The sequence below is a fragment of the Dipodomys merriami genome, unplaced genomic scaffold (genome assembly GCF_024711535.1).
Source record: "Dipodomys merriami isolate MVZ:Mamm:240054 unplaced genomic scaffold, mDipMer1.0.p SCAF_10, whole genome shotgun sequence".
In the NCBI taxonomy this organism is placed as follows: Eukaryota; Metazoa; Chordata; class Mammalia; order Rodentia; family Heteromyidae; genus Dipodomys; species Dipodomys merriami.
The window spans coordinates 25940515-25966870 of record NW_027202271.1 but is presented as its reverse complement, the minus strand read 5'-3'; the positions used below and the strand labels follow the sequence as shown (position 1 = coordinate 25966870).

Here is a 26356-nt window from a genome sequence, read left to right as displayed (position 1 = left end):
TTGGAGTTGGCCTTGTACCATGGTCCTTCTACTACATAGCAGAAATGAAAGGTATGAGTCACCATACTGATTTGTTGAGATAAAGTCTTACTAACTTTTTGCCTAGGCTAGTCTTGAATCATGATCCTCCCAATATCATCCTCTTGAGTAGCTAGGAGTACAGGAATACACTAACCATGCTTGGACCGAGTTTTAGCTTTTATGATTTATAAGAAAGGGATTTCCTTATATACAAGACAGAAAGGGAAAGGGAATCACAGAAACAGTGGGACAAAGAATGAACCAATATAACAGTGAGGGAGGGGATAACTATTTTAAAAGAAATGTACTCATGACCTTACTGATGTAACTGTAACATAGTCATCACCTTTACAACAAATTTTTTTTTAAATGTGAAGAAAGAAAAAGGGATTTCCTGATTCAAAAGGATTAAAAAAAAACCCTTCTTATTCCTTCCTACTCTGGAGCTCCTGAATCTCTTTTTCTTTAACCTAAATCATGTTCCACCTGCTTATTATGAGCATATGATGTTATGGATTCCTCAAATCATTAAATTCACCTATAATCAAATATCACTGGCTCTAAATATGTCTCAAAGGGCTTTGCATAGCATTGTAAACAAAAAGAACTCAAAAAGTCAAAAGCCTTATTTATTTTTTAACTAAGGAATTGCTGTACACTTAAAATTCATTTATTTCTTAAAAAATGACATCAAACTCATCACAAAATCTAATTTACCCTAAAAAATTCTCTTTCATTAGAATACTCAAAATAGCTTGGGAAAATGTCATATCAGGACAGGTTTCTTTGGGTATTTTTTATTAAGAGGAACCAGTTTTAATATTTTCCTTAATTTCTCATTCATTTTCTTTTCTTTTTTTCTTTTTCTTCTTCTGTTGGTCATAAGGCTTGAACTCTGGCCTAAGCACTGTCCCTCAGATCTGTCCCTCAAGGCAAGCACTCTACCACTTGAGCAACAGCACCACATCTGGTTTTCTGGAGGTTAATTGGAGATAAGAGTCTCATGGACTTTCCTGCCCGGGCTGGCTTTGAACTGCAATCCTCAGTAGCTAGTATTACAGGGGTGATCTATCGGTGCTGGGCTTCTCATTCGTATTTTTTTTTTGAGCTGTTTAGGTAGTTTTTAAGTTTCAGTGATAGCTGAAAAATGGAAATTGTGTGTGTGTGTGTGTGTGTGTGTGTGTGTGTGTGTGTGTGTGTGTGTGTGTGTGTGTGTGTGTGTGTGTGTGTGTATGTGTGTATTTGAACTCAGGTCACTGCCCCTTAGCTTTTTTGTTCAAGACTGATCCTCTACCACTTGAACCACTCTATTCTTAGCTTTTTGGTAGAAATTGGAGATTAGAGTCTCACAAATTTTCCTGCCTGGCTGGCTTCAACTGCTACCTCATGATCTCAGCCTCCTGAGTAGTTAGGATTACAGGTGTGAGCCACCAGTGCCCGGCGTTAAGGATGTTTTTGATTACTCTATTACCAAATCCTTTGTCACTATTTATAAATGTATTTACTGATATCCTGTACTATGAAAAAGAAAAATCCAGGAGGCAAAATGGTAATTCATTCATAGTGTTGTTCTTAATTTACTTTGTCTATTTATTTGTTTTTTGGTCGGGTCATGGGGCCTGAACTCTGGGCCTGGGCCCTGTCCCTCAGCTCTTCAGCTCAAGGCTAGCTCTCTACCATTTGAGCCACAGTGCCACTTCCGGCTTTTTTCTTTTTGCTTATGTGGTGCTGAGGAATCAAACCCAGGACCTCAGGCATGCAAGGCAAGCGCTCTACCACTGAGCCACCTTCCTAGCCCCAATTATCCTTTTTTTTTTTTTTTTGTTGGCCGTGGGGCTTGAACTCTGGGCCTGGGCGATGTCCCTCAGCTCTTCAGCTTAAGGCAAGCACTCTACCACTAGAGCCACAGCGCCACTTCTGGCCTTTTCTGTTTATGTGGTTCTGAGGAGTTGAACCCAGGGCTTCATGCATGCTAGGCAAGCACTCTACCACTAATCCACCTTCCCAGCCCCTCTCTTCTTCTTTTCCCATATTTTCCTGGCTGTTTTCCGATGCCAGGTTTGAATGTCCTACCTGTTGTCTTCCTGCCATATTGCTGTTTAAATCAGTACTGGTCTCTTCAGATGAGACAACCAGGCCTTAAAGAATTAGTTATTTTGGATTGGAGGCATTGCTCAAGTGGTAATGAACCCATGTAGCAAGTACACAACCCTGGGTTCAAAACCCCAGTCTTTCCAAAAAGAAATGAGCCATTTCTTTTCTGTCTGGTTAGGTTGATTATATTAAAAACACAGCTATGGAGCATAAATCTTCCACTTTTCTACCCTCATATCCAGGGATTTAAATGTAATATTCCAAGAAAAGCATTGTACCTGAGCAATGGACTCTGGGTCCAGCGGCTTGTGGTCACTGAAGCCTGAGTATTGTCCTGATGACGTGGACCTCCGGATGGGAGGGCTGTCGATCTTCTTGAGAGAGTCGTGCCGGCTGATGTTGGTCAGGCTGCCGTGGCCCGGCCGACGCCTCCTCTCAGGGCTATCATTGTTGAGGCCACGGTTCTGCAGCAGGCCTCGGGGGTGACTGGCTAGGTTTGGGGACCCCAGGTCAACTGAAGAGTTGGAGAGAGTATGTGGGGGATGAAGGGGACAATGGCTATCACTGGTCCTGCCAGGACGTCTCCCTGGAGGGGGTGGTTCTCCTCTTTTTCTTTGTCTAGACATCCATAGAAAGAGAAATAAGAGAGCTCATCACCCTGGGTAAACAGTGCGAGGTTGAGGGGATGGTGGCTTCTCACAGTTCCTGGAAAAGAACAGGGCTAGGAGTCTGATTGGCAGACTTCACTTACCTGGCTAAATAACTATCAGAATGACGATCGGTTGGGGAGTTCATATCCTTAGATGAAGACTTGTCTTCAGTGACTGCCCCACTACTGGCCTCGCTGTCTGCTTTTTGGCTCAGAGTGTCTGAAAATGTATCATCCCTAAAAAGAAGGAGAATCGAGAGTCAGGGTTTGGATGAGCAGAGACAAAGGAAATAAGGGATGACATTTATGAACGTAAGTCTTTCATTAATGCAGCTTTCCATTATCAATACAATGCAATTTTGCTGAGAGCAATTGAAAAGGTCAGATATAAAAAAGGAGTGAAATAAGAATCACTTATAAGCTGACCATTGGTGGCTCATGCCTGTAATCCTAGCTACCCAGGAGGCTGAGATCTGAGGACTGTTGTTCAAAGTCAGCCCGAGCAGGAAAATCTGTGAGACTCTTATCTCAAGTTAATCACCAGAAAACTAGCAGTGGCACTGTGGCTCAAGTGGTAGAGCCCTTGCCTTGAGCTGAAAAGCTGAGGGACAGTGCCTAGGCCCAGAGTTCAAGACCCATGACCAACCAAAAATAAAAAAAAAAATCACTTATAATGTCCAGAGAGACTTCTAGGATTAGAATCTTAGGAAACATTCCTCTATGCTTTTCTCTTAGTCATATAACACATATCTATGAGTGTGTGCATCTGAATCTATATTATTTAGGTCTCTAAGTAAACACATAAGTGTTTACTTTGTATATGTATAGCTCTATGTCTATACAGATTCATAGTATTTTTTGCTATTCACCTATATATTTTAATACTTCTAAGATTCTGCTAAATCACTGAAGTTATTGTATACATTTTATGTAACATATTTTCTTCCCACTGAAAAGCTCTCTTCCATTGGTAATAGGTTGTGTAATATCATTAGAAAATATAGATTATATTGGATATATACTGTATATATTACTTTATAACCATTTCTGTCACTTCTTATGTCCATCTTCCCATATCTTTAAATATTTTTGAAATCAGAACTTCCTTGCAGCAAAGGTAAAACAATCACCATCTCCCAGAAGTGATTTCGCTTAGGCTGTAAATCATTTACTCCCCATCTTGGGAATCTGGGATTGCAAAAAGTAGCAGACGTCGAAAGACAACACAGCTGTTTTGGGAATCACCAATGTCACTTCAGCTTTCTAAGTCCCTTCTCTGCAGATGTTACTTTTCTAAGAACCCAAAAGTTTCAAAACATGTCTTCCACAGCTGGTGGTTCTAAGCAAGCCTCCAAGGGTGGGACATGAATACCTGTGGGCTGGGTCCTAAAGTTCTGTTAGCGGCAGAATCACTAGGAAGGTGAACAACTATGCTTTTTCTCTGTTCCTTTTTTTTCTCTCTCTAAAAGTAAAGTTAGGAACAAGAGCTGGTTTCCTAAGGTAACAGAAGCTGGAACTACTCACATATCCTGTACCACTATGTACTGGTGAGGCACCAACCCATCGATGCCGTTGTGCCTGCCTTCCCACCAGTCCTCAGATGCACGGTGATACAGCAGCAGCGAAGCTCCCTTCTTGAAGGACAGTTCTCTGGCGGACCGGCCCACATAGTCAAACTTGGCTATTGCTTCGATGGGCTCACACTCTACAATGAACACACCAGGACAAGGGCAGGGCTGTTAGGAAGGCATCAAACACACTTGGAAAGGTCTATGTGAGGCTTCTTAAGAAATGAAAATGCCAGTTTAGTATTTATTTTTTGGTGCTTGAACTTAGGACTGAGGAACACTGCCCCTTAGCTTTTTCACCCAAGGCTATAGTGCTTTACTACTTGAGCCACAGCTCCACATCTGGCTTTTTGTTTCTGAGTTTTGGTAGTTAATGGGTGATGAGTATCACAAACTTTTCTGTCCATGTTGGCTTCGCACCACGATTCTCAGATCTCACCTCCTGAGTAGCTTGGATTATAGGTATGAGCCACTAGTGTCCAACTATATTAAAGTCAAGTGAAGTCAGAACTATAAATCCTATTTGAATATTTTTAATTTCCTCATAAGCTGTTTTTTTTGGAATTGTCAGATCTTCAAATGGTCACCCAAAGTAATAACTTTTTCTCTCACATTAGTACAAATTTTAGATCTTCATTATTAAAATATCAGATTCAAAAAATCCTATTTTCTAGAGATGAAAGGATAATGTGCTAACATGTTGAATTGAAACTCTTTTGTACAATTACTTAAAAGTAATGAAAAATAAAGTAAGTAAAACAAAAAATGTTAAAAGGAGAACAGATATTGAGTGAAAAAAAAGTCTTAGAAGGTTGCATGCTATATATAATTCCATCTACATGGTGTTCTTTAAATGGCCTAATTAGAGACATGGAGAATAGATGAGTAATTGTCAGTGGGTTGGTGGGGTGGTAATAGAGGGAGTGGCTGTGGCTATAAGGGCAGCATAGGAACTCTGGCAATGGAACTACTCTTTTATCTTGACTAGGACTGTGGTCACAGAAATCTGTCCACATGACAAAACTATAGAGAACTAAGCAAGCACACACACCCACAAACACACATACATGAACGAATGTAAAACTGTTGAAATGTCAATATGGTGGATGGGTTGTATGAGCACCAATTTCCTGATTGTGATACAGCACAGTGAAGTATGATTACCACTGAGAGAAATAGGGAGACAGTAGACAAGATCTCTCTGTATTCTTACAACTGCACACAGTAAGTCTACCATGATCTTAAAATAAAACATTAAAAAAAAAGCCCCGAACTCTTGACCTAAAACTGGAATTGAGCTGAAATTCAACCAAATATTGAAGGACAACAAGAGGACAAGCTAAATCACTATGGGACTGACTTTTCATGATCCAATCTATTGCAAAAATATCCTCAATGCAGGGCTTATAGTCTTTCATCTCCTCTTTATCCCTGACATCAATATAGGGGAGTAAAACTTCTACTCAGTAATGAACAGAAATAAAAAGAGCAAGGGGGAAGCAGGCACCTGTGGCTCATGCTTATAATCTTAACTATCCAGGAGGCTAAGATCTAAGGGTTGTGTTTCAAAAACCAGCCTGAGTAGGAATGTCTGTGAGACCCCCTACCTTCAATTAACAACTAAAAGGAAAAGAAAGGCAAAAGTGTGGCTCACATGATAGAGCACTAGCCTTGAGCACAAAAAGCTCAGGGACAATGCCCAAGTCCTGAGTTCAAGCCCCTGGATGGGCAGGCATGCATACACACACACACACACACACACACACATGCACACACACACACACACACACACACACACACACACACACACTAAAAAGGGGCATATATTTATATAGATCTGTCTGCACAATGAGCAAAACCTTATTCCCTAAACACTTAGTATATTAATTTCAAAACACATATGTGTACAAATTACAGATCAGATTTTTCCTGTCTCTCTGACACTTGTTTTCTATTTCCCTTACTAACAAATTTTCCCATTTAAAAGAGGTGATTTTTCAAAAATTTTACCGTAATACCTGTTGTTTGTATATATAAGAATAACATGAGAAAATTTATATAAAGATAGCTAAGCTTTTTGTTTCTCAGTTAATAAATCAAAATTTCCTAAGAGCAGGGAAATCTCCTACTCATTCCCTCCTCAAAATTCCCAGACACAGTGACTCATGCCTGCCATTGCAGCTACTCAAGAATCTGAGGATTATGGTTCAATGCCAGCCTGGGCAGACAAACCCAAGACACTCATTTCTAATTAATTAGCAAAAAGCTGGAAGTTAAGCTTACTACATGAGCTCCAGCCTTGAGTGAAAATGCCAAGCAAGAGCTCAAGCCCCTGAGTTCAAACCCCATACTGGTATTCACACACACGCGCACACACACACACACACACACACACACACACACACACACACACACACACACACACACACACACACACACACACACACACAGAAACCTTGAGATACATAAAGTAAAAGCACAAAACTCAACATCAAGAAAGTTTGCGTTTTACCTTGGATGAAGGGCCCATGTAAATTTTAGCAAAACATTTTCAAAACAAAGAAAAATGTGTTATCTTTTAGCTACTTCATAGTACCACACTATAATTTGCATGTAAAACAAGTTTGTCTTCCAACAACTATTATTTGCTAACATGTGTTAACAGTATTCTCACATTTAATAAATTCTCATATTTAATAAAATTTAATAAATTCTTATTAAAATAATATAGTAACAGCTTCATTAAATATGTACAAGTTTACCTCATAGAGAAGGAGATACAATATTACATTTAAACATAATGACTTTTTGTTTGTTCTAAACTTGTAGATAAAGAAGGAGTTTTGGTTAATCTGAGAGGAAAGATACCAAAATTTGTACTTCAGTTTCCCCTGGAGGACAGAAGTAAACATGAACAGGGAAATGACATGCTAATTCATTAAAAATAACTCCATGATGCATAATTTGCAAATTCCTGTGTGAACACACACATACATTTTTGGTTTTACTAAAAAAAGTAAAAATACTGGTTACACCCAAGGACGTACAGTCTCTATACGTTATGCCATGGAGAAATGAGATCAGTATTAGTGGTCTTTAGTGGCATTCCGTGATACACTATTGATGCTGGTCAAGGTCTGTGTAAGGTAACTTAACAGACATATACATATGTCATCACAATTTCATAATCATGACCTCAGATAATCTCTTCTTTTTATTACTACTTTTCAAAACAAGCAATAGGAAGATCAGATTCTCTTATTTTATGGAAATGTGGACCAGTTATGAATAAAACAGCCAGATGAATCAAAAAATATTTCATTGGTAATCCTACTACATAAACTAGTAATTCTGAGCAGTTTCATTAGTTTGACTCTTTCTACTCTCTTGAGACCCATTTCGTAGTCAAGTGTCAATCAATAAGCTATTTACACACAGCTTAGTCCAGGCATTGTATGGCAAATCAATCCTAGGGCATGGCACACAAGAGCTTTTTCACAGACAAGAGCATCATGCTGTCCTTTAAGGTCCTACAGAATGCTGAATCTGCAGGTGTAAATTGTAACGGTAGTAAAGGTGGTCCTTAATTTTCCAACATGGTTTATTGTGCAAAGGGGAAAAAAATCAGCAAACCTGATTACCAGGCTACCTGGTGCTATTAAGTCTTTACATTTCTATTAAGTCTTACATTTCCATTTCCTGCAATTTTACTATGAAATTCTAACATCATGCTTTCTTTGGGGGACTTTACTTTTCTTTCTAGATCTGTTACCTATTTCCCTTACAGAGAATGATGTTCTGTGACAACCAACCTTGAAGACAAAGGTCACTCTCAAGTGGTAGTCTGTCAGAGAAAACAAAATGAAACAAAAGAACTACCAATACCTATCAATCAAAAAGGTAATCAATATTTTAGTTCATTTAGACTAGTTCTAGTTAATCTAGGATTTTGGAGGTTGGCTCTGGGTGAGAATATTTGTCCTTCTCTTCCTTGCAAAATCATGTAAACATGGTCAAAATGATAACTAAAACACAGAGCCCTCAAAGCTACTCTTTTAATAGTCAGGAGGTAAGAATAACTGACAGATGTCATGGTGGAGATACTGATATTTGGGAAGAGAAATGGGCGGGCCTTTGCCTTGGCTGTTCCTGCCAATGAAGAAAGCAAAAGAACAGTGAAGTCCAAAGAGAAAAAGAAATGAACCATACAGAGAAACAAAGAAACCCAAGACAGAAGAAAAGATGGAAGTTGGACACTAGTGGTTTACACCTATAACCCGGTTACTCAGCAGGCTGAGATCTGAGGATCAAGGTTCAAAACTAGGCTGAGTAGGAAGTCCACGAGACTCCTATTTCCAACTAACCACCAAATAGCAAGAAGAAGTATGGCTCTTGGGGGGGAAGGGGGAGGCTGGGAAGGGATGTGAAAGGTAAACAAAGGAGGAGGCTGCAATGCTTGGTAAAAAATGTACGCATTGTCCTGCCCATGTAATTGTAACTCCTCTGTACAGTATGTTCACAAATAAAATAAAATTAAATAAAAAAAAAAAAGAAGAAGTATGGCTCAAGTGGTAGGGCTTCAGCTTTGAGCACAAAACTTAAGGGACAGTGCCCATGTCTTGGGTCCGTGTGCACACACACACACACACACACACACACACACACACACACACACACAAACAAAATTAAAAAATTAAAATTAAAATTAAAGCAAAACTTCAGTGCAGAAGATATTTGCAAAACATATACCTAATAAAGGACCACCAAGAATTCTTATATAGAGAGTGTACGCTCACAAACAAAAAAAGAAAACTATAGCCAAACCAAACCAAACTAAACCAAACTAAGAAGCCCTAGGAACTTAATTGTTAAGGAAGAAATGATAGAAAGTAGGGTTTCCAGCAGCATAAGCCAAGGCCTTACCATCCTCACTGGTGTGGGGTTCTGTGCCAGCATCCTGGTCGACTTCCTCCAGTGTACCATGCTCACTGTATGGGCTGTCACTGTGAAGCAGAAATGGAAATTCACATGAAACTAAAGTGGAGAAGACCTCAGGATCCAAGACTTAAGCCACACCTGCAGCTTCATTTTCTTTTTTACGGGGAGCGGGATCCAGTCGTGGGCCTGCTCTTCAGCTCAAGGCTAATGCTCTACCACTTGAGCCACAGCGCCACTTCCGGCTTTTTTTTTCCTGCTCATGTGGTGCTGAGGAATTGAACACAGGGTCTCATGCATGAAAGGCAAGCGCTCTACCACTGAGCCACCTTCCCAGCCCTCTTTTTTAATGAATGAATAATTGCTACTGTGAGGAAAAACATATGAGACTTAAGTGATAAAAGTATTATTTGCTAGTCTGCCAAAGGAATAAATGTTAGAACCTCCATCAATTATCTGGTTCCATGATATCTTTCTATCTAATTTCTTTTACTTTTATTCATTTACATTTCCAGAACCTAGCTTCAAACAGTGCCTTACACATAAGTGCTCAAGTATATATTTCACAATTGAATTTGATGTGTGTATCTTCACTTTATTTGCATATCTATCTATCTATCTATCTATAAGTCTATATATATGCATCTGTCTTTGACTAGGTTATTTTTCAATTCTATGAAGACAGAAGTTAACTAATAGAAAATGGATAGAATTATAAATAGTTGTTAGCCAAAGCAATGCAAGTTTGTTGGATCCAGCTACAAGATCAACCAACACAGTCCAGTTTCTGCAACTGTGACTTGCTGTTCCTTTTTTTGCATAGAAACTGGTGGTTCTTTGACCTTTGGGAAGTGGTTGTAGCATCCTCTGTCTCATTTCTTGACATGCACACATTTATATCTGCAGAGGAATCATGATTTTTTTTGTTTTAGAATTGATCATTCACCAATACCATACCACTCCTCAAATGTATGCTGACAAATACTAACATCATATCACTGTAAAACTCCATTTACATTTGTGGGGTTGGTGGGCCAGTATAGAGACTAGGACAGGGACAAAGATAGTTACTATCTTACTGATTTTCTGTTTAAACTCAAGCCAGTTACTGGCTGTAAAACTATCATGCTAACTTTCACCTTTTTTCCCTCCTTCCCTCTTTTCCTTCCCTCTCTCCCATCTCTCTCTTCCTCCCTCCCTTCCTTCCTTCCTTCCTCCCTCCCTCCTTCCTTCCTTTCTTATCTCCATCCCTCCCTCCTTTTCTTTTCTTTTTCTTCCAGTCCTGGGGCTTGGACTCAGTGCCTGGGCACTGTCCCTGAGCTTCTTTTGCTCAGGGCTAGCACTCTACCACTTGAGCCACAGCACCACTTCTGGCCTTTTCTGTTTATTAGGTACTGAGGAACTAAACCCAGGGCTTCATGCATCCTAGGCAAGCACTCTACCACTAAGCCATATTCCTAATCCCTTTTACTTTGTTTGGAAAAAGCAGTAACCACAAAATGTCCCAGGATACAACACATTGACAAGACATTCACAGTTTTGATCTTTGACAAATTGAACAAGACAACAGAACTTACTGATATAGTCTTAATACATCATTTGGCCTTTAACAAATATGAATGTGAAAGTAAAATTAATGATACCAGGAACTGGTAGCTCAGATCTGTAATCCTAGCTACTCAAGAGGTTGGGATCATGGTTTGAAGCCATACCAGGTAGAAAAACCATTGAGATTCTTATCTCCAATTAACCAGGGGAAAGCTTAGACATGTGGCATGGCCCAAGTGGTAGGGTGCCAGCCATAAGCAAAATAAAGTAGAGCAGAGTGAAAGCATGAAGCCCTGAGTTCAAGCCCAGGTACACACTCTCAGTTCCTCTGTTTCTCTCTCTCACACACACACACACCCCATACAGAATGAAAAATGAAAGCTATTAATTCAATTAGTTATCCTTTCTATACTTAATGTAACAATAAAGTTAACATAGCCATATAACATCAAAGCTTTATTTGCTGAACAAACCACAACAGGGTAGACTCTTCTCAAAGATAATCCTCAGGGGTAAGAGAGGGATAAATATGAGCTTTCTTAGTCATACTTCTATAACGTTTTTTTGGCAGGGGGAAGATGAAAATTCTTGGACTTACCAGTAGTCATCTCCAGCCATACATTTCTCATAAACAGGGCCATCCAGTTCTTTAGCATCTGGGAAAATAGTCTCGTGGTGGATGATGATGGTCTTGATAATTTCATTCACATGAGCCTGGCAAGACACTTGATCCTGGATTTCTGGGACAGGCATCAATGTTGGGCCAAAGCAAATGGCCAAGTTATAAGGGTCCATCATGTTCTCGTCACTGTACTGTGAAAGACTATGAAAAGAAAAAAGGAAGAAGTTGTACGAGAACAAGGGGAGATGGATTATTTTCAGTAATTATTTTCAAACAAGGATCTAAAATATGTTATCTGATGTTTAGTGTTACAATAAAATGATATTCCATCCCATTTACAGCTGACACCAGGGCAATGGAGGAAAGGTAAAATGACATAGGACTTTCAACTCAGTAGAAACTTTGTTTTATGAAGTATTATTTTTCAAGAGAGTTTAATATAATATCCATGATGATGGTGACCTGGAACAAGAAGATGAAATCCATTTGTAAATATTATGTCAGGCTCTCAATGCTGATCATAAATTTGAAAGGGACAATACAATTTCCATAAAGATTTATGGATGGTTTTAAATTTCAAAAATATCTCCCATTTCACTATTATTCTCTTGTAAATCTTGAGAAAACGTAGGAGAAAACAAAGCATCTTTTCTTTGTAACTACTAAAAGGAATTAAATAACTCGAGGCTTTATCATCTCTTTTAGGTAAATCTGTCAACACCAGAAGGCAACCTGTGGTATAAAAGACATTAAAGGGCAAGAGAAGGAGAAGAGAATCTTTCACTTAAAAACTTCATTTAATCATATACTTTGGTAGATGATTTCCAGTTGTCTCATGCTAATTTACAAATGCAGTGTAATAGGTATTTGTGAAATATTTTCACAGGTGACTTGGAAAGAGCTGGCTCTTTATTTGATGTCGCTAATATACATGAGCAAGTTGCTTTCATAGGCAGTTGGGAGACGTTATCTCTGAGTGTATAGAATGTCAGTCTTGAAAGGAAATGTACAATCCAGGTGAACAGATGACAAGTGAAGGAGAAAAAGGAGACTCAGTGACAGTCACAAAGGAGATAATGAGACACAAAGGAACTGAGATACCACTTGACATGATCTTTTACCGTTTTTTTCAGAAATAAGATATTCTAGAAAGGGGAAAGCGCAAAAGCATCATTTCCACAGCTAACATATGTGCTTCCCTTCTGCCAGGTCTCAAATATGCAGTCTTATAAAAAGAAGTTCACACTAACAGCCAACGATCACATTACAGATCGTTTTGAAAATGGGAGCATCGGGGAGAAGATTCAGAGTATGAATGGTCTAATTGTCAAAAGACATGCTGGGGAATTAAGGCTGTGGCGTAAGTAGTAGAATGACAGACTTAACAAAATCAAGGCACAGCGCCAAAGCCCTGAGGTTCAAGCCCTAGTACCTAAAAAATTGAATCAATAAAAACAGACTAACAAATGACACATTGGAGCTCAGTGAGAAGAATCACAATCTTTTTCCAGGGTTTTATTTTAATCCTGGCCAAAGCTTGATGTGAAAATGCCATTTCCTAGGGGAAGAAGGGAGGGAGAGAATATGGTAGAGGGGTGATTATGAACAAGAAGCCTTTTATACATAAACAGGTTTGTTAGACTAACACTCTTTTGTATAACCAATTCATAACAATAAAAGAAAAAAACAGTATTTCCAAGTTTTGAATTTTACAATAGAAAAGATTAATCTTTCTGTGCAAAATTCCTCTCTCAAGTGTCCTGAGCTAAAGGTTGGGTCCTGATCTCTGGAAGAAAGCAGATAACAGGAGCAGGAGGCCATCTTTGGGTAGAACCATGGGAAGCAAGGCCAATTATCTGACTCATGGTGCATTTTCCATTCTCATGACGAGTTGGATTCAGGCTTTGAGAACTTCCTTAATTAACAGAAGGTTTTCCTACTCAATTGTGGTTCATTTTGCTCAGATGTGTCAGAAAAAATTTTAGAAAGCAAGGAGAGGGCCAGCAAGAATTGCTACTGGGTGGGGTGGGGGAAAACATACAACCAAAAATGAAGCACGCAGCTTTCAGAACAAATAGCTTCTATTACTATCATTTGGGACTATTTTAGGCACCACAGGGCAAGCAGTTGAGTCCCATTCTGTTTTATTCCCTGCCAGCATTTACCTATTGCCTAATACTTGGCTCTTGGAGCCAACCTGTTGTGGGTTTGATTTCAGGCCTAGCCAACAGGTTGTAATAAATCTTCATGGCTTTGATAATGCAAAACCTCAAGTGAAACAAGAGTTGAGAAAATATTGTAGGAAGGATATTTTATAAAGGGGAATTCATGCCAGACTGAGAGGAGAGCACATTTCCCCAAGCTTACTCCACCGTTGACTTGCCCTGTATTTCTATATTTCCAACCATTTGACTGAACTATTACGTAACATGAGAACTTGGAATATGAGTTGGGCAAGATGTTCCTACATACCAGGAGGTAATATAACTAAAAAGTTGCCTAAATTCAAAGTAAAGTTTCTGTGAAAAGAATTTGAGGTTTTGCTTTGTTTCTGTTGTCTTTTTCTGTATCAGTCCTGGGGCTTGAACTCAGGGCCTAGGTCCTTGAGCTTTTTTGCTCAAAGACAGTATTCTACCACTTGAGTCATATTCTACTTTCCACTTTCTGGTGGCTAATTAGAGATAAGATTCTTATGGACTTTCCTGCCCAGGCTGGCTTCAAACCACCATCTCAGCTTCTTGAATAGCTAAGATTATAGGCATGAGCCACCAGCACCCAGCTAATGTGGTACCTTTTTGACATTTGTTATATTGGTTTAGAAATATTTCCTGCTTCACAAGGTCTCACTATGGGGAATAGGCAGCCATTCATTTTTGAATCTTTACATGTTACATCTCCAATTTCACTTCATCCCTGACTATGACATTAAACATTACAGAAAATTTCTGCAATGAGCAGGTGTTTTTCATCACGTTGACAAACGCTTTATGACATTAGCTTTGGATGGAAGTTGAAAAAAAAAACCCACACATTTCACTGGAAAATGTTATTTTTAGTAATATTGGATTTTTTTTCTCACAACTTTAGCCAGTCATAGTTTTTGCATCTGGGACACAGCTTTCATATATCACGCCAAGGCCTTTATCTGAGGGGGAAAAATGTGCCTTCAGTCTACATTCAATCACTTTCTCTCTGATTCTGCTGATAAATAGTTTATAGGATCCAAGCACACTGGCAGAATTCAGGTAGACATTTTGGCAGAGCATGAGGGTACATCAGGGTACTTACTGATTGAGGAAGGCGAAGAGGTACCTCATCACAATAAGGACCGACCTGGGCAGGGTCAGGAGGAGTTTTCGGATGTGAAGCGCCCTCTCATAGAGATTATCTATTCCTAAAGACAGCAAATTTTATGATATGTCTATTTTGTCACAATGATTAAAAAAAAGAATTGAAGAGCCTGTAGGAAGTCAATAAAAGACAGTGGAGTGAAAAGCAACAGGAATATCAAAGAATGACTTAAAATAAAAAACAAACAACTACAAGGAAGTCTAAGAGCGAGGTGCAAAGTCTCTACAATTGTGCTAAATATAAATCAAAGTCAAACAGAACTGCTGGCATTCCTGGGGTAGTGGCAAGTCTATGTGTCCCAAAGGCCTTCATCATGGGAGCAAAACGAGACTTTTACCTGGCCGCTGCTAAGTAGGCTTGCAGCTGGCATGCTATACAAGCGTTTGCTCTGGTACAAATGACTCATTTACTTTCCAGAGTCCAGATAGCAGTTCAAAATTTATAGTTGCTCACTGACACTCTGATTAATGTGAATTTCTAGCTGGCAATTCATGGCTCTTCAATTTCATGCTGGATGGAAAGATGGATCTTTTCTTTCCCTCATAAGCATTGTCAAAGAAAATCAGGATTTTATTTAGTTTTCTTTTAAGCTGGGCTTTGTGCCCACAATTCAGGATCTCATGTAATTAAGTAAAAGTGGCATTCATCCAATCTTGGTAATGTGCCCAAAGCTCCCAAGGCTAATTTATGTTCTTTTCCCAGCAAGACAAGGTTCTTCCATCAGCATCCTAACTGCACAGCCCTGGGGTGTGACAGTGTCCTGAAAATGTGTGTGAAGAATTCACCACAAATCTCATGTTAGAGCTGGGCACTGGTGGCTCATGCCTCTAATTCTAATTAGTTAGGAGGCTGAGATCTGAGGCTCACAGTTCAAAGTCAGTCTGGGCAGAAACGTCTGTGAAACTTTTCTCTCCAATTAACCACATAGAAAGTCAGAAGTAGAGCTGCGGCTCAAGTGGTAGAGAACTAGTTTTAGGAGAAGAAAAAATTAACTGACAGTGCCCAGGTCCTGAGATCAAACCTCAGTACTGCCACAAAACAAAACTTGTATATTATTCAAGAAACAACAATAAGTTTAAATGGCTATTACCTCCAGTGCCAGTTTTTCTGCAGCATTAGTTGTATTCATTTTCAAAAATAAGAGATGACAAGATGAAAACTTACCCTATATAGGAAGAAAACTCCCCCAACCCTCCCTCCCCCATCCCCGTCCTGGGTATTGAACTCAGGGCTTCTTTGTGCTTAAGGCTAGTGCTCTACCACTTGAGCCAGAGCACCACTTCTGGACTTTTCAGAGTAGTTTACTAGAGATAAGAGTCTCATGGATTTTTCTGCCCAGGCTGGCTTTGAACTGTGATGCTCAGATCTCAGTTTCTTGAGTAGCTAGGATTACAGGCATGAGCCATGGGCACTCAGCTAAAGAAAGTCTTTGATATTCATAAAGAAAATCTAAAATTTATTTAACATGTACACAAATGTTTCTGATTTCTGTAGCCCAAATGCTGGCATTCACAGTGAACGTTCAGATGTTAAGGGAGTGAGTGATGACTGCATGTAAATGAAAGGGAAAGAGATATCAGCTATATTCTAGTACTTTAGGATGGATTATATCCTTGCTTTGACAGGAGTTACCATGTGTTCTCTTAGGTATGAAAATAATACTTGGAAATCTCTATATTAACTATAGATTGATTTCTATGAACTAAACTGTTTGCTTTCTCCCCTAGTTAATTATTAGCATGAGAGAAATAAGTGTGTTAATATTCTTTCCTGTTCTCTTGAAGTATTTTGAAGTTAGTAGAGAAATGGAGTCTTAGCTTAGAAAGCTTTACTTACTCAGATACTCAACTGGTCAAATAATTTTTAGGGAGAAAATAAAGCCAGGGGTGGGGGCTCAAGCCTACAATTTTAGCTACTTGAGCGGAAGAGATTGGGGATTGTAATTTGCGTCTACTTTGGGGGAAAAAAATTAAGACTTCATCCCAACTAGTATTTGGGTGTGGTGGCATGTACCTGTTGTTCTAGTGACACAGTGAAGCATAAATAGGAGGACTGAAGTCCCTATCTTGAAAAAAATAAAAGAACCAACTCAGATGGAAGAGGGTCTGCCCAGTCCATTCAAGACCAGTTCCATTAAAAACCCCAGTTCCATTTAAAAAAATAGGGAGAAAGAAAGATAAAAAGCAAAAAGAAATCCTAAAAACATTTTTATATAAAATCAAAAAGAAATTTAGAATTTATAGACAAAACCAAAGTGGACAGATCTCTTAACATAATAACACATAGTACTAGGAAAAGAGTTTACTTTCTTTTCTTTTCTTTTCTTTTTTTGAAGCCACCAGATATGAACAAATAGATGCATATGTACTGAGAGGTATGTCAGATTATCTGGTATGATGACCAAATTACTGAAACAATCTGAATGTCTAAAACTAAGGGGGTTTGTTCCAGTATGGCTTGATATAATTTTATTTAAAATAGCTTTACACAAATATGTTCCACATACTATACAAATTGCCCATATAAGTTATATAGTGTATTTATTTTTAAGATACTCAAAGCTATATAATATTACCTCAATCAATTTTAGAATAATTTCTTTACCTCAGAAAGAAGCCCCAGTGGCTGTGTGTAATGGTCCCAGCAATTCTGGAGAAGAGATAGGATTGTGATCTGAGACCAGCCAGGACTAAAACAGGAGACCTTACTGGCAAAAAAAAACTAGAAAAGGGGACTAGGGGTAGGGCTCAAGTATAACATTAAGCGCAAACCAGAAACAAAGGACCACACACTGTAGGTTTCCATTTATGTGAAATAGCCAGATTGCACAAACCCACAGAGACAGCAAAGGATCAGCGACTGCGCTGATGGTACCAGCAGTTATAGCTAAATGGAAAGTGATTGCAAATGCTAATTGGGTTTCTTTTGGGATATTAAAAATGCTCTAAAATTGATTATGGTAATGGCTGCACAATCCTATGAGTAGCCAAAAAAACCTTTGAATTACACACTTCAACGGATAGATTGTATAGTATAAGAATCACATTTCATGAAAGCTGCTTTCAAAAGCATAGATATGAGACAAAGACATTAAAATGTTAATATTATCTCTGGGTAAAGGAATTATGGATGATTTATTCTTTATTGTATAACTTTTCTGCACTGATCACATACAATTGTATAATAATACAATATTTTTAAAAAAGAATTGGGCTGGGAAGGTGGCTCAGTGGTAGAGCACTTGCCTTGCATGCATGAGGCCCTGGGTTCGATTCCTCAGCACCACATAAGCAAAAAGAAAAAAGCCAGAAGTGGCGCTGTGGCTCAAGTAGTAGAGCGCTAGCCTTGAGCTGAAGAGCTGAGGGACAGTGCCCAGGCCTAGAGTTCAGGCCCCACGACTGGACACACACACACACACACACATACACACACACACACACACACACACACACACATACACACAAAGAATTAACTGCTTATTTGATGATTTTAGGAAACTAAATTTCTTAGGGTATTATAATGGTATTAACATTGTGTTATATACTAATACATTATAATATGTATTGTAGTTTATTATACACACAATGTCACCCATTGGCATACACATCATTGTTACTGGGTAGCAGTGTTTTGAGAGAGAGAGAGAGAGAGAGAGAGAGAGAGAGAGAGAGAGAGAGAGAGAGAGAGAGAGAGAGAGAGAGAGAGAAAGAGAGAAAGAGAGAAAGAGAGAAAGAGAGAAAGAGAATTTTTTTCTAATGTGCTTCTGTGTGTGTGTGTGTGTGCGCGCGCGCGCACTGGTCTTGGGACTTGAATTCAGGGCCTGGACACTGTCCCTGAGCTTGTGTTTGCTTAAGGCTAGCTCTCTACCACTTGAGCCACAGTTCTACTTCCAACTTTTTTGGTAGTTTAGTGGAGATAAGAGAATTACAGACTTTCCTGCCTACATTGGCTTCCAACCACAATAATGGATCTTAGCCTCCTGAGTAGCTTGATTTATAGATGTGAGCCACCAGTACCCAGCTGCTTCTGTGTGTTTTAAAAGTACCAACATAAATAAATGAATAAATAAGTATACCCTACAATGATTGATTTGTGTGTGTGTGTGTCCGCACATGCGTGGAAGGTGGGATCTTGAACTCAGGGCTTTGTGCTTTTCCTTAGCTCTTTCACTCAAGCCTGGCACACTATACCCCTTGAGCCATACTTTTACTTCTGATTTTGCTGGTTAATTAGAGATAAGAGTCTCAAAGACTTTCTGCCTGGGCTGGCTTTGAACCTTGATCCTCAGATTTTAGCCTCCTGAGTAGCTAGGATTTCAGGCATGAACCCCTGGGTCATGGTTCTGATATTGCTTGTGATACAAAATATAATAGGAAAAAGAGAAAGTAATCCTCATTTTCCATACATAGATACACAGATAATTGATATGCTACTACAGAGGTCATGCTAGTGGCTTACATTTAGCCAAGAGATGAACATTGTGAAAGCCCGTGACTATCTCTGTGGGAGTCCACTATACTGTATATTTTCTTTTGAAGATGTGTAAATTTTTCTATAATATAAAAGTTAAAAGAAGTAAATTACCTGGTATAAATAGTAGACTTCTAGTTAGTTCCAAAAAGTGCTGTGTGTGGAGTGACTTAAGTAATAAGAGTGCCTGGCTAGCAAGTGGGAGGCCTTGAGTTCAAACACTACTACCAAAAAGAAAAAGAATAAATGAAATGTATTCTGTGCACATTAATATTAAAAAAAAAATCCTAGGAGGCCAGGGCCGGGAATGTGGCTTAGTGGTAGAGTGCTTGCCTAGCATGCATGAAGCCCTGGGTTCCGCTCCTCAGTACCACATAAGCAGAAAAAGCTGGAAGTGGCACTGTGTGCTGACCGTGAGCAAAACGAAGCTCAGAGACAGTGTTCAGGCTTTGAGTTCAAACCCTAGGACTGGCCAAAAACAAAAACAAAAAAATCTTAGAAGGAAATGTAGCAACATATGAACACACTGTTGGTTCTCTTTAAGCATAGCATTACGGGGAGTAATATTTGTCCTACATGTCTCTGTGGAGGTTTCAAGTACTCTGCCATAACTAACTGTAGCACACTGTTGATTCTGTGATAGTAAAAACAAACAAACAAACAAACAAACCACACACACACACACACACACACAAAACCCAACATTTTTTTTTTCATGTCTAAGTAGTCACCTACATAAGACTACATTATGCAGAATGAAGAGCAAATGTTTCATCTGGGCTCAGAGCTCTAAGGAAGCCAGGAAAAACTATGAATTACTTGAGTAATGACTTGGATGTGTGCCCCCGGATTCTGGAGCCATGCTACACGGAGGCGCTGGAAGCGGCCCAGACTTTGTGGCTATGACCTGGAACAGTCATAAAACCATTCAGAAAGTCAATGGTTTAAAAAGCGAAAAGGAAAAACCAAAACAGCCTTTGGGTGAAAAACTGAGAAACCATGAAATTTGTCATTTCCAATTTATATTGCATTTGATTTTGTGATGTCTTTTTCTAGATAAGTAATTTCTTTTTGTGTGAGTTGGTACTGGGGCTTGAACTCAGGGACTCAGGTTTGATCAGCTTTTTTGTTCAAGGCCCAGTGCTCTACTGCTTGAGCAATACTTCCAGTTCTGACCTTTTGTTAGTTCACTGGAGATAAAAATCTCACAGATTTGTCTGCCCTGGATGGTTCTGAATCGAGAACCTGAAATTTTAGCCTCTTGAGGAGCCAAGATTACAGGTGTGAGCCACCAGCACCCAGCTGAGACAAGCCATCTTTTAAAACATATTTGCACGAGTAGGAAAGTGAATATTATAAAGAATAAAAGAATAATGCTAGAATATATTCCCCTTTACTACATATATTTGTCAGCTTCCACATAACAGGGTTATCCTGAAACACAAACATGGCTAGATAAAAATAGCTCAGGATACATGCTTTTTTTCCTCAAACCACACAAAAACAGGTAAGCCAAAAGCAGTGGGTGCTCCAGAACTCCTGTAAACGCCTAGGAATGGTGAAAAGGAAGTAACTGTCACATGAAATGTGAATGGCAAAAGGGAAGTAACTGTCATGAAATAGGGAAAGTCAAACCCAGTTACAGCAATTCTCGAAGATGACATGGGTAAAAACAATCTAGGACTGTGAGATGTCTCATTCATAAAGTTTGTCTGTTACTCTTCATATCATATACCATTTAAAGTGCATTTATTCATAAATATTCCTTTTTCCTGATAGACTGTCAGCCTCTTAAATGCAACAATCAAGTTCTTGAACTGTTAGGCAGTTTTGCACATTGCAGGCAACTGGTCAACCTAATTCAAATCATCAAGAGTTGGTAGTATCAGTGAGTGGATAATAATGAATGACATATGTCATTCTCAAAGAATTCTGAAAATCCTGGAAAAACATAGACATACCATAGTGAAACAGAAAAATCAAGAATAGCCAGCGATCTCTTTTTAAAGAGCTTAGATACTGAAGGGTAGGACTTAAAGAGATTGTTTGTGGCAATATATATTCTTGAAGAATCCTCTTATTAAAAGTTATATATTAAAAATACTGAAACTAAAAAAAAATGGTGAAACTCAAGCTGGGTGCTGGTGGCTTATGCCTGTAATCCTAGCTACTCAGGAGACTGATATCTGAGGTCTAAAGTTAAAAGCCAGCTCAAGTAGGAAAGTCCATGAGACTCTTATCTCTAATTAACCAGCAAAAAGCCAGAAATGGAGGTATGGCTTAAGTGGTAGAACATCAACCTTAAGTGAAAAATTTACAGAACAGCAGGTCTTCTTACTGGAACAGACATACAAAATACAATAATGAGGCTTATGAGGACAAATGGGAAAACTGCTCAGACCCTAGGACGCTTTGGAACTTAAGCACTAACTCAAATGTTAACATCCTACTAAAAAATACTAGCATAGTAAAATCTCAACTGGTACATGAACTTGCAGTCCTTTATAGCTGTAAGCCTTGGGACTCCTGCTTCTACCTTCAAAATGTAGGTCTTGCAGGGTATTCATTTCCAGTAAACACTATTTCAAGTTATGACTAATCTAAGTTAATCAATCCATTTATTTCCATTATCCTACTATTGTACTATAGAAGGAAATGTCCTTGAACATCTTTCATTGGTATCTCAGGCACTATCTCAGGTAGTATCTCAGGCACTACTTACATAAACTTGTGACACTTCTGTCTATTTTCTGTCATCTCTTTGATGGTCTATATATTTTAATTGTTAAGAAATAAATAATGTATTGGTTAAAATCATGGCAGAACCAATATAGCTTCTGAGTTACACTAACCTCATTTTCAAACGCATCAAAAATACATTTACCAGAACAGATAAGACTGGTAAGTGGCTAATCCAGAATTTGCATATGTGACCAGAATCTAAAGTAGGAATAGATTTCTAGTATGATTTCTATTTGTTGAGGCTAACTATGTAGCAGACATGATGCTAAATACAAGCATACAATGATATGGATTAATCTCCTTTATTCTTCACATATACTATACACTGTAGATGAATAGTTATTTAACAAGATTATGGGGTATTCATCTCCACTCAAGTTCACAAAGCTGGTAAAGCTAGGATTTGGATCTAGACCTTATTGAACATGTGGTCTCAGTTATTAATAACCACAATGAAACAGTATTGCAGCCACAGAAAGGGAAAATAATTCTATAACATTTACTGACAACACAGCCTCACAGCCTTATTCCAACTGGTACAAGTTAATGTTAAAAGTGGGCATGATGTATGTACACTGAGCCTTTTAGAAGTACTTGTTATTATTCCTGACAGACATATCTTTCTGGCTAGGATACAAGAGAAATCTGTCAAAATGGCTAAAGAATTCCTGCTAATTGCAGACATTTCTTCAAGTACACTCTGCACTGAATATTCTTTGGGCATTTTGAATTATGTTAAAGCATAGGGTTCTTACAACCCTGTGATGTGTGGGCTGATTTGTACTTGATGTTGTGCATAGGTTTATGGATGAGGAAACTGAAGCTCCAAGCTTAAGAAACTGGCACATGGTCACACAATTGGTAAATAAGTGGTAAAGCTAGGATTAAAAACTAAGCTGTTTGGAGTCCAGAGTCTGCATGCTGGATCTAAATAGTTTCTCTCATGGAAGGAGACAGAGATCAAAGCACTATAATGTGGGACAAAAAGAAAAATTATACATACATGTAGTGGAATATTAGTAAAGGTCTGAGCGATTACTTTCTCTTAGTGTTGTGGGGGAATGGTATGCCGGAAGGAGTTCAGCAAAGCAGATGTCCATTATCTTTCAGGAAGGAGGGCTCTCCCTCCCACCTCCTTCCCTCCTTGCTTCCCTCCCTTCATTTTTCAGTTATTGGGGGCAGAATCTTACTGTTATGTAGGTCAGGTTAGCCTTGAACTTGCTATGTAGCCCAGACTGCCTCCACCTTGTGATCCTTCTGTCTCCATCTACAAACACAACTGACTCTAAAGCTTATAAAAGCTATGCAGTTGAAGTCAGCTTTAGACTCTTGAAAGTTACAGGGGCACTGCCTTCTTAGATGCACAGATAGAATTAATGCCTAACTCTTGATAACTTTCTTGTCCAGATATTGAATTGACTTCTTTACTTCATTCATTTATTTGTTTGAATACTCTCTGAGGTCATTTTTCATTTTAAAAACTAGACTTGTGAATTCTTTAGCAAGAATTTCAACCATTTCAATGTACCTGGATTCAGTTATTGAATTAGGAATTCTTTCTTTCTTTCTTTCTTTCTTTCTTTCTTTCTTTCTTTCTTTCTTTCTTTCTTTCTTTCTTTCTTTCTTTCTTTCTTTCTTTCGTTGTTGTTGTTGTTGTTTTTCCCTTCCCCTTCCTTTTACTTTCTTTTGCCACTACTGGAGCTTAACTTCAGATTCTTGTGCTTTTGATCAGGTTTTCTTGCTCATGGCTGGTGCTCTACCACTTCAGCCATGCCCTATAGTCTGACATTTTATTGCTTACTTGGAGATGGAGTCTCTCTGACATTTTTTTCCCTGGCTGGCTCCAGACCTTGATCTAGGTCCCCTTCAGCTTTGTGAATAGCTAGGATTACATGTGCGAACCACAGGTGCCCAGCTTTGGTTATTTTCACTGTAGCATCATGCTTTATTCCCAGGCCAGCCTGGACTTTGATCTTTCTACATGCACCTGTTAGTGTCACTGTGGTGACAAGTGGGTGCCACTGTGCCCAGCCATTGTGCTTCCCTTGTAGCTGTGATAGTAGACATGCATCCTTACTTGCAGCCAGGAACAGAGATGGAATCTTGTGAACTGATCCACTCCCACTGGCTGGCCTAGAACTGTGATCCTCCAATATCTGCCTTCTAAGTAGCTAAGATTATGGTTTGAGCCACTGAGCTAGCTCATCATTTTTTGTTGTTGTTGTTGTTGATCGTGGGGCTTGAACTCTGGGCTTGGGCACTGTCCCTGTGCTCTTCAGCTCAAGGCAAGCGCTCTACCGCTTGAGCCATAGTGCCACTTCCAGTTTTCTAGTGGTTTATTGGAGATAGGAGTCTCACTGAGTTTCCTGCCCTGGCTGGCTTTGAACCACGATCCTCAGATCTCAGCCTCCTGAGTAGCTAGGATTACAGGCATGAGCCACCAGCGCCCAGCCTGCATTGCTTATCTTAAACATTCCTTTTCCACAATACCAGCCTGTTTGTCTGTGGGGTTTCCTGAGCCTTACCAATTCCTATAACCAATTCATACCTTCATTATTTTCACCTTCCTTGGAGTAGTTTCAAAAGCTCCCATTGAAGAAAATAACTATGCTTTACTTTGTTGATAATTACCAGTTCCATAATATCCACAGTCCCAGAGCAACTCTGCCTATGAGCTTGGGATGCCAATGGCAGATTATTACTTGGTGTTCCCGTAATACTATCGTACCTCATTTTGTCCTATTTATTGAAGAAATATTCAAGATAGGTAAGTTATCCCACTTCCCAAATTGGTGGAGAAACCCAAAGCAGGCAAAATGGTTCCATTCTATGCTTACAACTTCCTTCTCTTCCTCAAGCAGCCAGACCCTGCTTTTCTCCTTTATTCTGGCAACTCAATGGCCAGTTCCTGGTTCTATGGAGCCCGGGGTGGGTAAAAGGAAAGCCCACTCAGCTAACAGTGAGGTCACAGCTGGGAGTATGACTCATGCCAGACCAAGAAAGAAGAGGAATGGCTTTAGAAATGTAGTGATCATGGGATAATGGGGGATCTGTAGGCCACTGTCTTTTACAGGAAGGTGGATAGGGAAATCATTCTTGATGAGTGAAATGATTCTTGGAGAATGAGATAATTCTTTTTTTTCTTTCTTTCTCTCTTTTTCTCTTTCTTTCTTTCCTTTCTTTTTTTTTTTTTTTTTTTTTTTTGGTCAGTTGTGGGAACTGAACTCTGGGCCTGGGCACTGTCCCTCAGCTCTTCAGCTCAAGGCTAGCACTCTACCACTTGAGCCACAGCACCACTTCCTGTCTTCTGGTGGTTAATTGGAGATAAGAGTCTCACCGACTTTCCTTCCCCGAGATGGCTTTGAACCACAATCCTCAGAACTCAGCCTCCTGAGTAGCTGGGATTACAGGCATGAGCCACAGGCACCTGGCTGAGAATGAGGTAATTCTTTTGGAAAAGACTAAGAAAATTCAAGTTTACTTACTGATACAAGAAATCAGATCATTAAATCTTTCCTTAGGAAAGAGGGGATTTTCCAGCCCACGGAAATAGAGCTTCAGAACACCAGCCACTGAATTAATGTCATGGTTACTCTGATCATCAGCCAAAGGGTTTTCACCTAAAACAACAACAACAACAACAAAAAGAAACCCATCTCATACACAGTCCTTTTGTTTTTATCGTCTCTCAATAAGAACATTTCTGTACACACATGTGCACACAACATTGCTATATATACACAGATCTTTTAATTATGCTTTATGAGAGATTATATGGTACTAAAATTAAAATAATTGGTTGAGATATCCTACCCCATGATTAACCAAAAATAGCTGACTAAAATAAAGCTTTTAAAAAAATCGTGTGCCGCCAAACACTCTCTTACAAGCTACCAAAATCTTAAAATAAAATATTGTGGGATTTTTATAATTTTACCCAACATTCTTTAAAAGCTAAATTCAGTAATCTTGGTTAGACATAAATTCTTAAACTACATTTTGGGTTTGTTGAAAACTTTCAAAAAGTTTCAGGTGGAGGTCTTTCTGGATATGCTATCTGGGTCACTAAACCTTATCAGAAAAAAATCAAATAATAGCTGTGAACACCTTAAATTAAATAAACCAATAGTTTGCAAAGTATCATGATGGTGTTTCACAGGTCATGTAAAAGTTGTCATGGACAGTTGGAGATTCTGAAATCAGGCAAAGGAATTGGAAAATGTACCTTTAAAGGGTACTAAGGAGTTTGTGTGGAAAATGGGTGATTTGATTAAAAAAAAACCCACAAATAGAAAATTAGTTTTTATTATGATAAAAAAATTTGAGATATTAGGTAATTGATATGGCCAATCGATG

At 39.0% G+C, this 26356-nt stretch overlaps 1 protein-coding gene across 3 annotated transcripts in view; it reads right to left on the bottom strand.

Annotated features, from left to right (window-relative positions):
- Positions 1-26356, bottom strand: part of Srgap1 (SLIT-ROBO Rho GTPase activating protein 1) — a 239096-nt gene that overhangs the window by 6533 nt on the left and 206207 nt on the right. For 2 of the 3 annotated variants that reach the window (XM_069987909.1, XM_069987912.1), the window contains exons 15-21: positions 25486-25620; positions 14726-14831; positions 11414-11638; positions 9256-9335; positions 4289-4469; positions 2867-3001; positions 2394-2733 (exon numbers count right to left, since the gene is read on the bottom strand). In XM_069987909.1, coding sequence (XP_069844010.1) covers positions 2394-2733; positions 2867-3001; positions 4289-4469; positions 9256-9335; positions 11414-11638; positions 14726-14831; positions 25486-25620 — 1202 coding nt within the window. Of the gene's footprint in view, positions 1-2393; positions 2734-2866; positions 3002-4288; positions 4470-9255; positions 9336-11413; positions 11639-14725; positions 14832-25485; positions 25621-26356 lie in introns of those variants that run through there. The other variant, XM_069987919.1, reaches the window with a different exon arrangement.